General features: G+C 36.5%; 1 protein-coding gene across 3 annotated transcripts in view; it reads left to right on the plus strand.

Moving 5' to 3' along the window:
• The window catches only part of PLCB1 (phospholipase C beta 1), a 750426-nt gene that overhangs the window by 599649 nt on the left and 131554 nt on the right, over nucleotides 1-19223 (plus strand). For all 3 annotated transcript variants that reach the window (XM_024238987.3, XM_024238989.3, XM_054541566.2), the window contains 4 exons: nucleotides 1691-1855; nucleotides 3597-3696; nucleotides 4677-4781; nucleotides 5800-5909. In XM_024238987.3, coding sequence (XP_024094755.1) covers nucleotides 1691-1855; nucleotides 3597-3696; nucleotides 4677-4781; nucleotides 5800-5909 — 480 coding nt within the window. The remainder of the gene's footprint in view (nucleotides 1-1690; nucleotides 1856-3596; nucleotides 3697-4676; nucleotides 4782-5799; nucleotides 5910-19223) is intronic.

The following is a 19223-nucleotide window of genomic DNA, read 5'->3' on the forward strand; positions in this document are numbered from 1 at the left end:
TGAGCACCACACAAGTGTAACCTGCTGCTCCTGTCCAGAATGGAGACGCTGCTCCAGAGCTGTCAGTCTCCCCTGAATGGACAGTTCTCACTGCAGTAGAGTCCTACCTTTGACATTATAGCTAGAGCCAAGATGCAGATCATAACTTTCCAATTATGCCTTTGTTTTCATCTTCTGGCATAGATTTTATAATGCCAGAATGGACTTGTGAGCTCACATCATGTTCTACCATCCTATGTTACTGATGAGAGCATTGCAGTTTTGGTGTCATGAATTTAGTTTAGGACTCCACTTTGGTCAAACATCTTAAACATACAAAATCTTCTGTGCATCTGAATTCCAAGTAGGACTTGCATAACTTAGAAGTTTCAAACATGTTTTGAAATGCTTGCTTATTTTATAGACATAGTTCTCACATAGAACCTCAAGTTAAACAAAGAGATTGTTGCTAGCAGGTCCCATGCACTCAAGCCAAATAGAACATACAGGGGAAATGAGTTGTCCTAGGGCAAATTCAGAGAGCCTTCCTGATGACTTTCTCTCTGAATTACTCAGAATTTCTGACCACATCAGCATATAGCTGACTTTGACTTTACTCAGCCTTTGATAGCTATTCTCATGCCACCATTTTGTCTGATTTCTGGCCCAGCCATAATTCTGTCCCCTTTCACAATCTTGAGCTCAGATTGTGAGCCCAGCCATAATGCCATCCCCTTTTCACAATCTTGAGCTCAGAAAGTTCTTGACCAGTAGGCAATTTTCTTGTAACCACATAACCCAGATTCACCAGGATTGCTCTGTCAGCACTTGCTTCCTGCTTTCCCCTTCCTGGTATACAGCAGAAGCACATCTTGTTTGCCTCCACTAACCTTTATGACAGCTGATGGATAGCTCAGATTTTGAAAATTTGGATAGAAACAGAGGCAGACATGGAAGACATTTATAAATATGTAGTATTAAAAATCTCTTTTAAGTCTATAACATCTATTAGTTCTGTAGCTAGACAAAGATGGTGACACCATGTGAGATTAGGGGTAATGATAAACTTATCTTGATGGTTTAAAGTGAATACTAGTTCATTTATTCCTCCTACAATACTGTGTCTTATTAATTGACTACTTCTAACCTCACCATTTTCAATATCCCTCTACCAACCTGTATTAGTCCATTTTCACACTGCTATAAAGAACTACCTGAGACTGAGCAATTTATGAAGAAAAGAGGTTTAATTGACTCACAGTTCTGCATGTCTGAGGAGGCCTCATGAAACTTACAATTATGGTGGAAAGTGAAGGGGAAGCAAAGTATATCTCACATGAAGGGAGGAGAGAGAGAGTGAGGGGGGAACTGCCACACATTTTTAAACCATCAGATCTTGTGAGAACTCACTGTCATGAGAACAGCATGAGAGAAACCACTCCCATAATCCAATCACCTCCCACCAGATCCCTCCCCAAATATGTGAGGATTACAATTCAACATGAGATTTGGGTGAGGAACATAGAACCAAACCATATCACAACCCATTAAGTGAAAGGGAAATCATATTTCTACTCTTGCTTCTATTCCATTTTGCTTATAATTCAACATTTGCTGAAGAGCATTTGTGGCTCTTTAAAGTATTCGCTTATGTCTTTGTTATTTGCATATCAAAATTCCTTATGGATTGATTGATTGATTGATTTTCTAGATTATTTCAGGTCAGTTTCTTTCTGATAAGAAAGTTGGGACTTACGTGGAAGTGGATATGTTTGGTTTGCCTGTGGATACAAGGAGGAAGGCATTTAAGACCAAAACATCCCAAGGAAATGCTGTGAATCCTGTCTGGGAAGAAGAACCTATTGTGTTCAAAAAGGTTCGTCACATGTTCTTGATATGAGTTATAACTGCATTTTTCAGGTGTTTTACACTGAGAAAATAATGAAATGGTGAATTATTTGTTGTTTAATTTGAAAATTTACATATTTATAAAGCAATTACCTTTTGAAAACCATTCTGAAAACCCTTCAAGAATTCTGTTAATCACTTGTTTGGATTTTCAGAATTGTATTGTAAATCAATTCATTCTAGTATGCCTCAAATGGACGGCCATAAAAACATATACATTTAACTCATATCATCTGATAGTACAAGTGATAAATGATACATTTTAATTATAACTCAAATGAAGCAGAGTGGAAGTAGGGAATAATATAGTGGCTGAGATAAAGAAAATTCATATTTCCTTTAAAAGGAATATTATTTAAATTCCCCAAAATCTCTAGCCTCTGAGAGCTGGTCATTCAATCTTGTCTGGGTTCTATCTAATAAAGTTGAAACCTTTCACACTCAACTGGGCCCTTCTGTTTCTTCACCAAAAAGCAAATCCTCACACATGCTTATCATGTAAAGGAAGAAAGTAAGTTCAGTGGGAAGTAGACTTTTTACCCCACTCTTTGCTTTTTTCTGGCCAAAATATCTACAAAGCCAGTCTTCTGCAAAGAGAATAGCTATATGGAAACTCTCCGTGTTCTGGGATTTTTCCATATGTTAACTGAGTTTAATAATAATGTTTACTATAATGTTTACTTCTCACAGTTATTATGAATATTCCATAAGTAAATACATTAACCACACCTAAGAAATATCTAGCACAATGAAAATATTCAATAAATGTGAGTTTGCTTTTTTTGTAAACGATACATTTTTAAAGAGATAGTTGACTTCATGTTCTTGACATAAGATATAACTGCATATTTTAGATGTTTCACACTGAGGAAAGAAATGAGTAGTTGCTCTTTGCTTACTATGGGAATTTACAAATTTATAAAGCAATTGTATTTTGAAACCTATCCTGAAAGTTATTCTTGTTTTTCAGTGATGGTTGTTTTCACTTTTTTTGCTTTCACTTTGAAGATGCAAAAGTCATTTGCTTTGAAAACATAAACGAAATATTCACATGGTGATAAAACCACTAAACTCTTTTTATTTAAAGATAGAACTTTTGTCATTTCCACATTGAGAATGTTCATGTAAAAATAAAACAGCCTATATTTTAACAAATGCCTCATTAAGGCAAGGTGATAAAACATAGATGAAGCCCTGTCTCTGGCAACCTATGTCTTCTCCTCTGAAAATGAAATTTATGGGGCAACATCTCAACTTTTTGTCTAAAGTAGCTAAGTAGAAACTTCTACTTGGATCTGAAAAGCTGGTCCTGGCCAGGCGCAGTGGGTCATGCCTATAATCCCAGCACTTTGGGAGGCCAAGGTGGTAGATCACCTGAGGTCAGGAGTTCGAGACCAGCCTGACCAATATGGTGAAATGCCGTCTCTACTAAAAAAGTACAAAAATTAGTTGGGCGTGGGGGCATGCGCCTGTAGTCCCAGCTACTCGGAAGGCTGAGACAGGAGAATCGCTTGAACCCAGAGGCTGAGGTTGCAGTGAGCAAAGATCACGCCACTGCACCTCAGCCTGGGTGACACAGCAAGACTCTATCTCAAAAAAAAGAAAGAAAAAAGAAAAGAAAAGCTAGTCCTGATTGAATAATACCTTTCTAATTATTTCTTGGAATTGTTCATTCTTAAAACCAGGTGTGTCCTTAATGTCCTTTGTAGGTGGTTCTTCCTACTCTGGCCTGTTTGAGAATAGCAGTTTATGAAGAAGGAGGTAAATTCATTGGCCACCGTATCTTGCCAGTGCAAGCCATTCGGCCAGGTATGGGTAGTGTGCTGAGAAACTTTTTATCAAAGTTGCAAAGAAAATCATTACTGCTTCAAATATTACTAGAAAATGACTTAAACTATTTTCTGCTTTGTAATTTTGTTATGTAACAAGGGCTATGAGATTTAGTTACATGTTTTTGTGACATGTTGTAGTATTAATGTTAGTCAACTCTTTCAACAATAATTATGTGTAACAAACAATCTGAAAACTTATATGCAAATATTTATCTTCGTGCTCATAGGTCTGTGGGTTGGCCAGGTTTGGCTGATCTAGCCTGGGCTCAGCAGCATAGCTGTGCTTCAGGTTTTGGGTTGGGTCTATGTCTGTCCCACATGCGCTCACTCTGGGGTCCAGGCTGAAGTGGCAGTTGCTTCTACAATATGGACTTCTCTTGGCAGAACATTGGAATGTCTAACTCTGCATGTGCATTTTAAGCCTCTACCTATGCCAAATTACTAATATACTGTTGACTAAAGCAAAGCTCAAGCACAAGTCGAGAAATCACGTCAAGGCTGGGCACGGTGGCTCACCCCCATAATCTCAGCACTTTGAGAAGCTGAGGCAGGAGGATCTCTTGAGGCCAGAAGTTTGAAACCAGTCTGGGCAACAGAATGAGACCCTGTCTCTACAAAAAATAATAATAACAATTTTTTAAAAAAAGAAATCATGTCAAGTATAATTCTGTTATGGGGGCAGGTTTGGATCAATAATTCAGTCTATGACATATGATTTTGAATTATCTTTTGTGGGAAAAAACATATGGTTGGAAAGGAAAAAATCACAATGAATGTTTTCTTGTCTGATGAGAAAAATAATAACTTATCATTCATAACTGTTATTAAAATGAAAAAAGTGACTTGTTTTTCATCTAAAGTAACCTGAAATACATGCTTTCATCACATAGATGCGCATAATTATAACTAACATTGGAAAGGAAATATGTGCTACACAGCATTATTCTCACCTTCCAGGGTATCACTATATCTGTCTAAGGAATGAAAGGAACCAGCCTCTGACGCTGCCTGCTGTCTTTGTCTACATAGAAGTGAAAGACTATGTGCCAGACACATATGCAGGTAAACAACTTAATTCAAATACCCCTTTACTCAAAGGGGTATTTCTGTCTGAGTCACCATATATTTTTGGGTTAGTGGAAGGAAAACTGAACCAAACAAAGCAGGAGATTCTGGCTTCAGAATCACCTCTACTTTCGTATGTATGTTTAGAGGTAAATTGCTTGAGCCATTGTGAATACATTTTAATTTAATGTATTTTAATTAAAATCACAACACCTCAGTTTTTTGAATATTTATTCCCTTTTAGTCTTATTCTCATGGGCCCAGCACTTATCAACTCATGTTATCCATTACAACAGATGTCTAGGTCTGTACACTGAATTTGTCTTCCACCAATTTTAGAATGCTGATTCTTTTCATGAGTGACATCCTAAATTTAAGGAATTAACCAAGAATCATAAACGTAAATGCTTATAGTGCCAAGTAGCTTGGGTGTAAGAGATCGGGGAGTAGTGCAGACCATGGTAAGCTTGGGGCACATGGTCCATCCAAAGTTGGCAGCCATAACTCATTCCAGCTAGGCACGGCCCTTCAAATAATAACTATATTGGCAAATCATTGGGTTATCCCAACAGTCCGGAAAGCACGCTTTTTATGTAAAATGTCTCCATTTATGAAACATCATTTGGGCCAAATAGGACAATTGTGTGGGCCATTGCCGGAAAGGATGGGACCCTCAAAAAGAAACTAAAGAATCAAGAGTGTTGAGGGATCCTGAGTTGAAGCCTGTCCAGTTTGACTCTCAGAACTAAACTCTTAATTTCTCTCTTCCTGAAGTTTCAACAGAGTCCTAACCCTTGTCCATGTTCAAAGTGTTGGATAGAGGAATAGACAGTTGTATGGGTAGATGGAAGAATGGAAGATGGATAATGACTGGGTGGATGGATGGATGGATGGGTGGGTAGATGGGTGATGAATGAATGCATGGACTGATGGTCAGATAGATGAGTAAGTAGATGAATGATGTATAATCAATACCTCCAGGACCTTTGATCTAAAATATCTCTTCCCTATTTAGATGTCATTGAAGCTTTATCAAACCCAATCCGATATGTGAACCTGATGGAACAGAGAGCTAAGCAATTGGCTGCTTTGACACTGGAAGATGAAGAAGAAGTAAAGAAAGAGGTGAGAGGGTGTTTTAATCTCACATAGAGCATTAAGCATGATCTCCACACCTACTTGTTGGCTTTGCCTAAGTAATATCACATACCTTGGGAGAAGAAATAGCACATTGGAACAACACTTTCATGGAGTTCAGCATCATGTCACAGAACATCTAGAAGATTGACTTAAATTTTTCACATTTCATTTTCTTTTGGCATTCTGTGGATACCACGAGCATCTTATCTTGTGATAAAATTAAACTGCACACATCTTGCTATTTCAGATGAAACTTTCTACATGATTTCATGCTAATTAAAGGTGATGAAGGCACTTAAAAAGGAAGATAATCATCAAATCATTTAGGGTTTCCCTTTGTCTTTAATGTAGTATGCAGGATTTTCAAAGTGCTTTTCTGATTTTTTATGATACATAAAATATTTAACATAATACCTGGAAAATAGTATGAGTCATAGTCTACTGTTATTATTAGATGGTATATTTATTTATTATAATGTATGTCCTGCAAATAATTGATATATTATTCCAAATTAGATGTCACAATGCAAAGCATAATTAAGGAAGGGTCTAAAAATAGTAGAAATGAAGTTTAAATATATGAAGCTTCTATGTAGACTGGCAGTCTTTTTGCTTTTAAAAAAAGTGAATTATAACTTGATTATTAAGGGTGACACTAATATTAAAAGTGATAAAAATTTGCTATTTTCATATTTTATTCAGAGGAAAAACTCGAGAAAAAAGATAGAAAATGGAGAACTGTCAGTATTGGGGGAAAAAACCTTGAAAATTGTTTTAATAAGTATAACTAATAGTTATCCATTAAATAGTCCATTTAAATAGTCTATTAAAGTTGATATTGTTAAGTAATGTTTTTCTTATTTCTAAAGCATCCTAGATTTATTATAGAAAATTTAAAGCTTAAAAATGACAAAAGAAAACAACAAAGAAATCAACTGTAATTCAAACATCCCATCCACTCAGAGATAGCCACATTAAATGTGGGGTGTATACATATCTAGCCTTTTTATGCACAATTGTTACTCTTTCATAAAATGGGATAATATTCACAGTCTGTGTTTTAAGTGAAAATAAAAGTATTAAGTATCTCATTGTCCATGTCTTTAAATATTCTTCTATGACATGACTTTTAATAACTCATAGCCTTCTATCATATAGCTCCACCATAATTTAATTACTAAGTCCCCAGTTATTGGATATTTGCAATGCTGCACTATTTTATTTTATTTATGGGTACATAGTAGGCATATATGTTACGGGGTGCATTTGATATTTTGATACAGACATACTGATTTTTGTACACTGATTTTTAATCCTGCAACTTTACTGAATGTTCATCAGTTCTAATAGTTTGTTGGTGGAGTCATTAGGTTTTTCCAAATATAAGATCATATTATCTGCAAACAGGAATAATTTGACTTTTTCCAGTTTGGATGCCCTTTATTTTATTTTCTTGTCTAATTGCTCTAGCTTGGATTTCCAGTACTATGTTGAGTAATAGTGGTGAAAGTGAGCATCCTTGTCTTATTCCAGATCTCAGAGGAAAGGCTTTCAGTTTTTCTTCATTCAGTTTGATACTAGCTGTTGAATTGTTATATATGGCTTTCATTGTGTTGATGTATGTTCCTTCTATACCCAGGTGGGGTTTTTTTGAGGGTTTTTATCAGAAGCAATGTTTAATTTTATCAAATGCTTTTTCAACATCAATTGAAATGATCATGTGGGTTTTTTTTTCCTTCATTCTGTTGATATGATGTATCACATTGATTGATTTGCATATGTTGAACCATCCTTGCATCTCTGGGATAAATCCTATTTGGGAGAATCATAGCTCAGTACCTTGTTTGTGGTGGGCAACTTCTATGTTGCAATTCATGCTTCAGAGCACCCTGTGGGATCAGTCTGAGACTGGAGTTTGCCTGAGGCCACATTTCGACTTATCTTCTTCCCTGTCTTAACCTGCTTGCCTCACCTCCCTGCAGTTTTTTCCTGAGACCATTCTCTCAGTAACTCATGTGCTCAAGAATCCTCATGTCCACTTGTGCTTCTAGGGAAACCAGCAATGCTAAGTAGCATGCTGTTTTATAAATAAATACAAGAATGGGTTCCCTTTCTGAATTAATTCTTAATCAAAATTAATTAAGAATTTAAATATTTGAAAATAGTTACACCTCTCATTCTGATATTTCTTCAGTTATAATAGTGCTTTTTCTCTTTTCCATGGCCTTTTAAAGATTAAGACTATTCTATGAGTTTCTCATTTTATTCATATGACCATCAGTATGAAATTAATTTCTCTCTTTGGAAATCCACAAAATGTTCTCAAATTCTTTTCTCTTTTTCCGGCTTTACTTAATCTCATATTTAATAAAGTATAATTAAAGGTAAAGATAATTTACATAGGTATAAATAAATCACTATTAATAGCATTCTTCTCTAAATAGAAAACAGGACCTATTAGGTACAACGCATATTACCTGAGTGGCAAAATAATCTGAATACCAAACCCCTATGACACACCTATATGACAAACCCTTGTGTGTACCCCTGAACCTAAAATAAAAGCTAAAAAAAAAAAGAAAACAGGAATGTCTTTTTTCAACTGGATGTATTTTATTCTGTAAGAAATAGAGGTTAAACAAAAGCATTTTCAAGTGAAATTACATGTATTTTCAGTATTTAGAGGAAATACTTTTTAGATTATCAACTTTAACCCATTAGTTAGCCATTGTCTCTAAGGAATAAGCACTTGCTTCAAGAGAACATTTCAACACTACCATATTTCAGCCTACTTTTTATATTGTCTGACTCACATGTTCTTGTGAGTGAGCTGAAATTTATCTAAAATTGTTTCAAATAGCTGGGTGTGCTGACACATGCCTGTAATCCCAGCTACTCGGGAGCCTGAGGCAGGGGAATTGCTTGAGTCCAGGAGACAGAGGCTGCAATTAACTATGAATGCACTACTATACCCTAGCCTGGGCGACAGAGACCATGTCTCTTAAAAATAAAATAAAATAAAATAAAATAAAATAAAATAAAATTAAATTAAATAAAATTAAATTAAATTAAATTAAAATAAAATGAAATGAAATAATAAAATAAAATAAAGTAAAATAAAATAAAATAATTTGTAAATATTTCCTGATTCAGTGTATGACCCCGATTTGATACAGCAATTGAGCTAAAGGTCTCTTAATGGAACATTTTACTAATGGTGCTTCAGAGATCATTTCTATAATGACTAGGGGAAAATGTCACTCTAAAGAATGGGAGACATAAGGCCTTTGAGGTTGTAGGGCTCTTTTCACAAATTGATGTCCTTTGAAAACCTTATCTTTGCACCATCAAAAAGTTATTTTAGGAGGATAAAATGTACAAAAATATAGAAGTAGAGTTTTAGGTCAATCTTATTTTTGTTTTTCTTTTCTTAAAGGTGATCAGAAAGCATTTTTAGAAATGTATAATATTGTTTAAATTTGGACAGTATTTGGACATTTTTCAGTTTTAGAAAAAATTTTAGAGGCATTGAATCACATGGAGTCTATATTGGTCTAATAGAGAAAATATGACTTTTTTTCCTTTGACATATCTAAACTCTTAACTGGCCTCATTTTTACAACTCAAGGAAAAAAAAATCATTTGCCCTTAACATGTAATGCTAGGAAAGAAAAGTCATTTCACACTTTGAGCATCAGTGTGTCTTTTTTCGTGTCTTGGAATAATGTAAGTTTGTTTGAATGACGCCACTGAAAATAAGTAACTGTGGTTTTCTCTAAAGAAAATTCTATCTAGGACATGGCAGGCACTGGGACACTATTTTAGCAGCAAAGACTTTTTTAGTATCATCATTTTAATGTGGTGCTTCTAAAGGTCATTTCTATTGAACATTAAAAACGTCATTGGACTGCAAAATATTACCAGATGTTTAATAGTCCTATAAATTATTTCTAGAGTAATTTATAAACCAAATAGATAAGAAAGTGGAATTTCCCCCATGATTTGAACAATACATATTTATTTCAGATAAGGTGAAAATACATTATTCAGATTATATTATACATATATTATGTGTATAATATATTATGTGTATACATATATTATGTGTATATGTGTAATATATTATGTGTATATATGTGTAATATATGTGTAACATATCTGTGTATATATTTTGTGTATATATGTGTAATATATTATGTGTATACATATATTATGTGTATAATATATGTATAATATTTAGGTTACATATTATCTGAATAATGGTTGGAAGTTAAGGAATAATAAAGATTTGTTATTGGATTTATTTTGTCTTTGTAAATTCAGAGTGGTAGATTAGTCAAGTTGTAGAATAAGTGCCTAACTGAATCCTAACAAAGTATAACATTCACAGTTAATTCCTCTAAATAAAAAGTCACATAGAAAAATTTAAAAACATAGTAAACTAAAGAAATAAAATTTTAAAACCCTCTAATTCTGCAAATACTGTTAACATTTTTAATGTATATCCTTCTAGCATGTTTCCTATGTACATTTTTGTTTGTTTGTTTTTTGAGACAGAGTCTCGCTCTGTCATCCAGGCTGGAGAGCAGTGGCATGATCTCGGCTCACTGCAACCTCTGCCTCCCGGGTTCAAGCGATTCTCCTGCCTCAGCCACCCAAGTAGCCGGGACTACAGGCACCCACCACCACACGTGGCTAATTTTTGTCTTTTTAGTAGAGACAGGGTTTCACCATGTTGGCTAGGCTCTTCTCGAACTCCTGACCTCAGGTGATCCACCTGCCTTGGCCTTCCAAAGTGCTGGGATTATAAGTATGAGCCACCGTGTCTGGCCTCTATGCACATTTTTAAAAATAATTTCTTAAATGTTTTACAGACCGAATAATGTAATTTTAGAGATGCCTAGTGAAATATCATAACACTTTTTTTCTATTTTTAAAATACCTATAAAAGGAGAAAGTAAATATCCAATACATTTATTAGGAAATGCTATTTGATAATAATGTCATAAATGCAATATTTGAACATGACTTTTTTAATGTTAGAGAAGTAAAGAAAAAATATAATGAGCATTTACTGAGTACTTACTGTATATCTGACACTATATTGAGCCCTTTATTTTATTTTTCTTTTCTCAAGACAGGGTCTCAATATGTTGCCCAAGCTGGTCTTCAACTCCCAGCTCAAGCAATCCTCCCACTTCCGCCTCCCGAAGCACTGAGATTACAGGGGTGATTCACCCTGCCTGGCCGTGAAGCTTTTACTGTATTCACTCACTTAAGTCTTAAAACCTCCGGATGTCCTAATTACCATTATTTCCACTTAACAAATGAAGAAACTAAGGCACTGAGGAGTTAAATTACTTGCCCTGTGCCACACAATTAGTAAAGAAAGGAGTTAGGATGGAAACCCAGGCAATCTGGTTCTACAACTCATGTTCCACATCAGCACTTCTGCACGTTAAGTGTGAAGACCAGGGCATCATGATAAATTGCTGATCCTGGTTCACTGGGTCTGGGGTAGGGCCTGGGACTCAGCATCTCTAATAAGCCCCCAAGCGATGGGATACTGCTGGTCCTTGGAGCACAGTTTAACAAGCATCTCCACCACACACACGCACTACCTCTGTAACAAAGCTGTAATTTTCTGGTAACCTTTAGCAAGGATGGGCCCTTCATTCATCTTTCTGTCCTCCATAGCAGGTTACCTGAATGAGTGAGCACAGGATATAAGACCTTTACCTTAAATAGTAACATCTTTTGATTGAATTTTTGGTTGAATGTCAACAACTTCACCCCTTTAATCACTGGATGTTGTAAGAACTTATTCTTCAGAAAGTTAGGTTTATCTTTGTGGGTTCTATTTGATTGATTTGTGCATTGGCTGGCCAAAATACATATCCCTCAACTTGGAAGTTACAAAAGCTATATTCATTTGCCAAGCATTCATTTCCATACTTGGGAAAGTTGTCATCTAAGACAGAGTACCTGACACTACAAATCTTACCCAGCCCTCAAGGCCAAAATTGTTCACAAGAATTCCCAACATCGTCTGTGTTTCATCCTGCAAGTGGAAATGTGTGAGTGGTCTTCCTGTAATATTGATGTTGAAAAGGAAAAGTTGTTTGGTAATACTAAAAGTTTATTTATTCCAAAGGGCCTACTTTTTATATTGTCTGACTCACATGTTCTTGTGAGTGAGCTGAAATTCATCAAAAATTGTTTGCAAATATTAGCTGGGTGTGCTAACACATGCCTGTAGTCCCAGCTTCTCGGGAGCCTGAGGCAGGAGAATCGCTTGAGTCTAGAAGGCAGAGGCTTCAATGAACTGTGAATGCACTACTGCACCCTAGCCTGGGCAACAGAGACCATGTCTCTTAAAAATACATAAAATAAAATAAAATTATTGGTAAATATTTCCTAATTCAGTGTATGGCCCCAATTTGATTATTTTAATAATGATATGAATTCCACCAATAAAATAATGTGACATCAAAAAAATCCAAGGTAGTGCTTTCATAAGGTTAACAACGTTTTGCCCAAGGCCTTGGATACCATTTAATTATTCAAAACAGAAGCTTGATATTTCATTCACAATTTAAGAACTTGACACTAAAATCAAAGATGAGGTTTACAGCTCATTTTGGATTATCTTTAAATAAAATTCTTCCTCCTTCAAATCTTCCTCCTCAAATAATAAATTTGCAAGATATTAATTTATAGAAACAATAGTTTATCAAAATCCCTGAACTTTGAAGCATTCAATACAGTAAAAAGAAAAGGTTTTCCTTTAAATAATGACACTATCTCTTTCATTTCTATACTGTACAGATTTGGCATTCACAATGCACTTTCATTGGATGCCTTGGATAAAACTGGGTCCTAACTAGGAAAACCATAGTAATCCTCATTTTTAGAGAAGGGAACAATTGCTCATTATGGTAGAGTGATTTGGTGCCTAATATCAACGGCCAATAAGTTGAAGAACTAGGGTCTTTTTAAATATGTATCAAGAAAAAACCATTCATTCACTTGAATTGAAACTGGTCAATGATTGGTTCAATTCAACTGCTTTTGCAAATATCCTCCATAAAAATTTCTGAAATTTCAATGGATTCTAATGAGGGGCTTTGGGTTCATCTGCCTAAAATAGGGATGAGTACAGTAACTTAAATATCCATGTCATGTCCAATTATAAAATCATGGCTCTCAATTAATGATGAAGTTTTTCACTTTGCTTTAGAGCAGGGCTTCTCAAATTTTAATGTGCATACAGGTGTAGGAAATAGGGGGGTGTAGGTCAGAGCATACAAAGCAGGAAATGTGTAGGATGAACAAGTAAAAAAATCTAATGTACAGCATGAGGACTATAATTAACAATCGTGTATCATAGTCAGAATTTTTTCTAAATGAATAGATTATAGCTGTTCTTGCCACAGGGGGACAAAGTGGGTAACTATGTGAGATGATGGATATGTCTATTTGTTCCCTTATAGTAACCATTTTACTGTACATAGGTATCTTATAACATCATGTTGTATGCCTTGAATTTACACAATAAAATTTATTTTTTTAAACGTGCATACAGATCACTTGAGAATCTTGTTACAATGCAGATTCAGATTCAATGGGTCTGGCGCAGATCACAAAACACTGCATATTTAACAAGCTTCCAGGTGATGCTTATGGCCCATGGACCATATTTGGATTAGCAGGGCTCTCAAACTTTAGCATGTACCAGAATCACCCAGATGGCTTCCTAAAACACATATTGATGCGCGTCATAGCCAATGTTTCTGATTCAGTAGATCTGGGGTGGACCCAAGAATTTGCATCTCTAACAATCTGCAGTGAAGCTGATGCTGGTCTAGGGACCACACATTAAGAACCGCTGCTTTGAAGCCCTGCATCTTTCTTTCGCAAGAGTGTGGCTCTCCCCAGATGAAACCCATTAATTCCATCCACTCTAAAAATGTCAGCTTAATCACAGAAACCTGGGAAGGGCTCCAGGAGACACTTTTTCTGAGAATTATCCAGAATTTGCCCCGTGAGTGATTGACCATAGTCCTTACCAAATGATTTGACTTAATTAATTTCAAAGATATATTTCCACAAAATTAACATAAAGAGTTGTTGGTCTACTTTCCTTTAAAAAGAGAAATCCATGATTTCTACCTAACAGCCAAGAGTTCATTCCTTCTGAATCCTTTGTAAACTGTATCAAAACACTTCTAATAAATTCAAGTTGGTAGGAACTTTTTATATACATATATATTAAAGTTTATATATGTAACACATATAAAAGGGTCAGCAGAGCCCTGTTCTTTTACCCTTTGACAGCCTTCTGAGTAACCTGCTGTTATTATGCATTAAATACAAACTTGTTACAGACAGCAGAAAGTAGCATCTTCACTCTTTTCATTCACTGATTTATTCATTCATTCAAATTTTTTTATTTTAGCGTAACATTTAGGTAGTTCTTTACTTTCAGGACTTTGCCATTAATAGTTGAGCTATTTATTATGTACTAACAGGAAACTAAATATGAATTATTCATTCATTCATTCAATATATTTTTTTAAAAAAAAACACAACTATGTGTCAGTCACTCTGATGGCCATTATATATGTAATGCTGAGGAAAATCAGATGCTGTCATAGCCCTTACAACTTGGAGGAAGAGAGTGACATTATAAAATTTATACATCTATGTGTAAAATTGCAGCTGTTACTAATGTTCAACAAAATGATACCATGTGAATGCTGTTGACTCATGTGAGTGCTTATATGATGACACGGCCATGCTGTGTCAAGATTCACTTGAACCCATGCTCCAGTTACCACTGGAAGAACTTGCTGTACATTAACTGTGCAAAACACCAAAAGTACTTTACTTGGTGTTAATGAAGAAGCTCAAAAAACTGAAGTCAACAGATGTATTTATCCAGCTCATTAAAGCTGTCTCTTGCTTCTAACTCACCCTGGTAGACTCTTCAAAATTAGGAGTTTTAACATATTTCATTATGAAAAATTCTAAGCTAACATTGAAAGAGCTGTACAAGGAACACCTATATATCAGCCACCTGGATTCCATAATTAAAATTTTGATGCTTTCACTTGATCACATATAAATCTCTCTATCCATTTATCTGTCCATCTTGGTTCAATATGATGCATTTTATAGTAGGTTGCAAACATCAGTATACTTCACTCCTAAACATTTGGGAGTGCATACAGCAGGACAAAGTTTGTAAGAATGATTCTGAATTTCTTAGAAATATGAGGCAGATACATTATCTAATTTCATTCAACTAATAGAAATTTAAGGTACAAATTGTACTCGTGTTTGAAGAAGCTCCTCCTTAAGGGAAAGGCTGGCTCTAACAAAGCTACTTTCTGACAATATTTGTTCTGAGTAGAGTGGATTTCTGCATGATGAAATTATGAGACTCACCCATAATACGCTGGAAAAACTGATGGCCCTGCCTCTTACCCATGTGGTACCCATCCAAAGCAAGATGCTGTCATCCTCATCAGCTACACAGAAGGAACTGCACTCTTTTTTTTTTTTTTTTTTTTTTTGAGGCGGAGTCTCGCTCTGTCGCCCAGACTGGAATGCAGTGGCGCGATCTCGGCTCACTGCAAGCTCCGCCTCCCGGGTTCACGCCATTCTCCTGCGTCAGCCTCCCGAGTAGCTGGGACTACAGGCGCCTGCCACCAAGCCCGGCTAATTTTTTTTTTTTTTTTTTTTTGTAGTTTTAGTAGAGACAGGGTTTCACCATGTTAGCCAGGATGGTCTCGATCTCCTAACCTCGTGATCCACCCGCCTCGGCCTCCCAAAGTGCTGGGATTACAGGCGTGAGCCACCGCGCCCAGCCGGAACTGCACTCTTTAGATGACTCAGACAAGGAAAGCATGATCCAACACCTCTAATAGCCCGGTAATACATATGATATTTGAAAGACCCTTCACTTACCATGTTAAACATTCAGTTAAATCCTCCAAATCCTAATTCTCTGCTGCTCAACCATCAGATCCAAACTTTCAATGCCCAGGATGGAAATCTTTTCAACCAGCACATCAAATGGCTTTTCCTCCTATAAAACTTATAAAAATGATCTTTTCAGTTACCATTTTACTGGTCCATCTGTATTCTATTTTCAATGCACTTACGTTCATTTTGGAATTAGGGAGCGTATAAATTCTTTTTATATTTAATTTTAACATTCAATTTAGGCATATTTTGAAGAAAAAGATATTGCAATGATTGCATTTGGCCACTAGAGGGCAGGAACTTACTTCTGTGGTTCATTCTGCACTTTTTTTTTTCCACTACCCACCTAAGAAAAATCTAGTTAATGCGACTAAAGTATTACCACCTTCTGAACCTTCTTTCCTTGATAATTGCTTAATTGGAATTTAAGTCTTTGAATCAAATTAAGAAACTAGGCATTCCTAGTTTCTGTTTCTATCACAATTTCCAGTACCAGATTTTTATTCACTCATAAAAACAAATAATGGGGGAGAAATAAAATATTGACTTCTGCTGATTCTCTTGAGTGGGATAAGGAATTTGGTTCTTGCACTTTGGCTTACAGATCCATATAGTGGAATTATTAGATCTTTCAATCATAATATCAGAAAGTTCAATTTTAGTATTGTACTCCTATAGGAGTACATTTTCAGCCATTGTTTTGCTTAACTTATTTAACTTTGTATATACAGATGCCTTTTTAGTGCAACAGGGTAGTTCTTTGAGAATTATGTTTACATGTATACATCTCTAGCTCAGCAGCAAGTTAAGTTATTATTACGGTTCCTTAAGCTGCTGTTATCATAGAGTGGATTGCTGCAATAGAAAAATTTAGTCTTTAGCATATAGTACATATTCAAATACTTGTTCACAGTTTCCCGTGTGACCTCTGGCAAGTTACATGACTTTTAATAAAGTTTTTAGTAAAGACTTTTAATAACACCTCCGATTTTTTTGCTTTATTATGGTACTGTGCGTGTTACCTACACTGACTGGCTGTGAAAAAGCTGTTGTATATAACAGTGTCTAACCCAGGATGATCTACAGCCACTTCTAATTGCAGTCTCCATTCGGTAAATGGAGTCAATTAAAATGTGTATCTATGGGCCGGGCAGGTTGGCTCACGCCTGTAATCCAGCACTTTGGGAGGCCGAGGCAGGTGGATCGCTTGAAGTCAGGAGTTTGAGACCAGCCTAGCCAACATGGTGAAACCCTGTCTCTACTAAAAATACAAAAATTATCTGGGCATGGTGGTGCATGCCTGTAATCCCAGCTACTCGGGAGGCTGAGGCAGGAGAATTGCTTGAACCCAGGAGGTGGAGGTTGCAGTGAGCCAAGATTGCACTAATGCACTCCAGCCTGGGTGACAGAGTGAGACTCCATCTCAAAAAAAAAAAAGTGTCTAAACCCCTTAGCAAAAAAGTTTAAACATTAGTCACATATATATGTTATAGAATCTTACTTAACTCAGGCATCCCCACTGGTCCATAGCCTATTAGGAACCGGACCGCACAGCAGGAAGAAAGCAGCAGGTGGGCAAGCAAGCAAAGCTTCATCTGTATTTATAGCTGCTCCCCATCACTCAAATTACCCCCTGAGCTCTGCCTCCTGTTAGATCAGTAGTGGCATTAGATTCTCATAGGACTGTGAACCCTGTCGTGAACTGCACATGTGAGAGATCTAGGTTGTGTGCTCCTTATGCAAATCTCATGCATGATGATCTGTTACTGTTTCCCATCACCCCCAAATGGGACCATCTAGTTGCAAGAAAACAAGCTCAGGGCTCCCACTGATTCTACATTATGGTGAGTTGTATAATTATTTCATTATATAGTACAATGTAACAATAATAATAGAAATAAAGTGCACAATACATATAATGCACTTGAGTCATACTGAAACCATCCCCTCAATAACCTCCTCTCCCCCTGGTCCATGAAAAAATTATCTTCCATGAAACTGGTCCTTGGTGCCAGAAAGGCTGGGGACCACTGACTTAACTTGTATATATCATCTGTCTCCAGAAAATCATGAGGTCCCTGACAAGAGTCAGACTATGCAAGGATCTCCAAATTCCTTAGCCCAGTGTTTAATGTCCTCATTACTGACCCTTTTCTCTATGCCTTTGCTTGGCCACTGGGGCGAGAAGGTAAGGAGTTGTGGGCAGCAGACTAGTTGGCTCCCGGCCTACCGAGTTCCCAGCACAGCCCTGTCCCTTCAGCATCGCTAAGGATGCATGGCTCACTCTTGCACCATCTCAGAATTCCAGGCAAACTCTGCTCCTCCTGGCAGAGGGTACAGATTGGCAACTTCTGGGCCAAATGCAGTCTGAAGATGTGCTCTGTTTGGCTTCTCAGTGATTGGAAACTGGGAGAGTTCACTCAAAAATTTAGTTTTTCCATTTTTCTCAAAACCTGGGTGGCAATAGGATAAAAATGAACAGCAGCAACTGCCCCATTTACAGGCTGTCTCTCTCCTGCTCTGGACATGACCTCACTTTGCCCTATTGCATTAAATCTACTTCACTGGTTTCTATCATTTCCATTAACTGCCTATTACTCTGCAGTGTGAATAGTATCCTTAGGGGTTGTGTCCTGAGAGTGACACAGTCCACTCTACATGGAGACATCACCAGGTGTGACCCCGGACTAAGCATTTCTCCAAAGCCTACTTCAAAGTCCAGCACCAACCCTTGGTGCCCCCTTTATCCCCGACTGCAAAAATAAAGTATTTGCCTGAATGTTTACTTAACATCTATCTGCTTTTTAAAAATATCTTTGATTTTATATAGTACCTCCCTTTTTGGAAGGTGGAGGCTTTGTCTCACATGCCCTTGATAAGCAGAGATTTATTTTTTCCTTTATTTGACTCAAATTGACAACTGAACTTGGTTTCCCAAGGGCATACAACTACATGGAGTATCTGAAAACCTAATGCAAAGCTAAAAATAAACTTGTTGGATCCAGTTTGAATGCACCTCCAGTCTAACACCTCAAGACACTAATTCTAGTTGCCAAAAAAAAAAAAGCCACCATTATTACTTTCACAGAAGCTGGTTTTCCCTAACTTCCATTCTTTCCTCCATCAAAATTTTCTTTTTCTCTATCGTTTTTCAGAGGGCTAATTTTAGTGAGCTGTCACATTGGGAAGAATCTGGTTCATTCCCCACATGGTTTTAGAAACCAACTTGGATATAATGGGGAAGGTCAGATCCCCACGGAACAGGGACATCTTCCTACCTGCTTTCTAAAGCAGCTGAGTTTGGTAACC

The sequence above is a fragment of the Pongo abelii genome, chromosome 21, assembly GCF_028885655.2.
Source record: "Pongo abelii isolate AG06213 chromosome 21, NHGRI_mPonAbe1-v2.0_pri, whole genome shotgun sequence".
NCBI lineage: Eukaryota > Metazoa > Chordata > Mammalia > Primates > Hominidae > Pongo > Pongo abelii.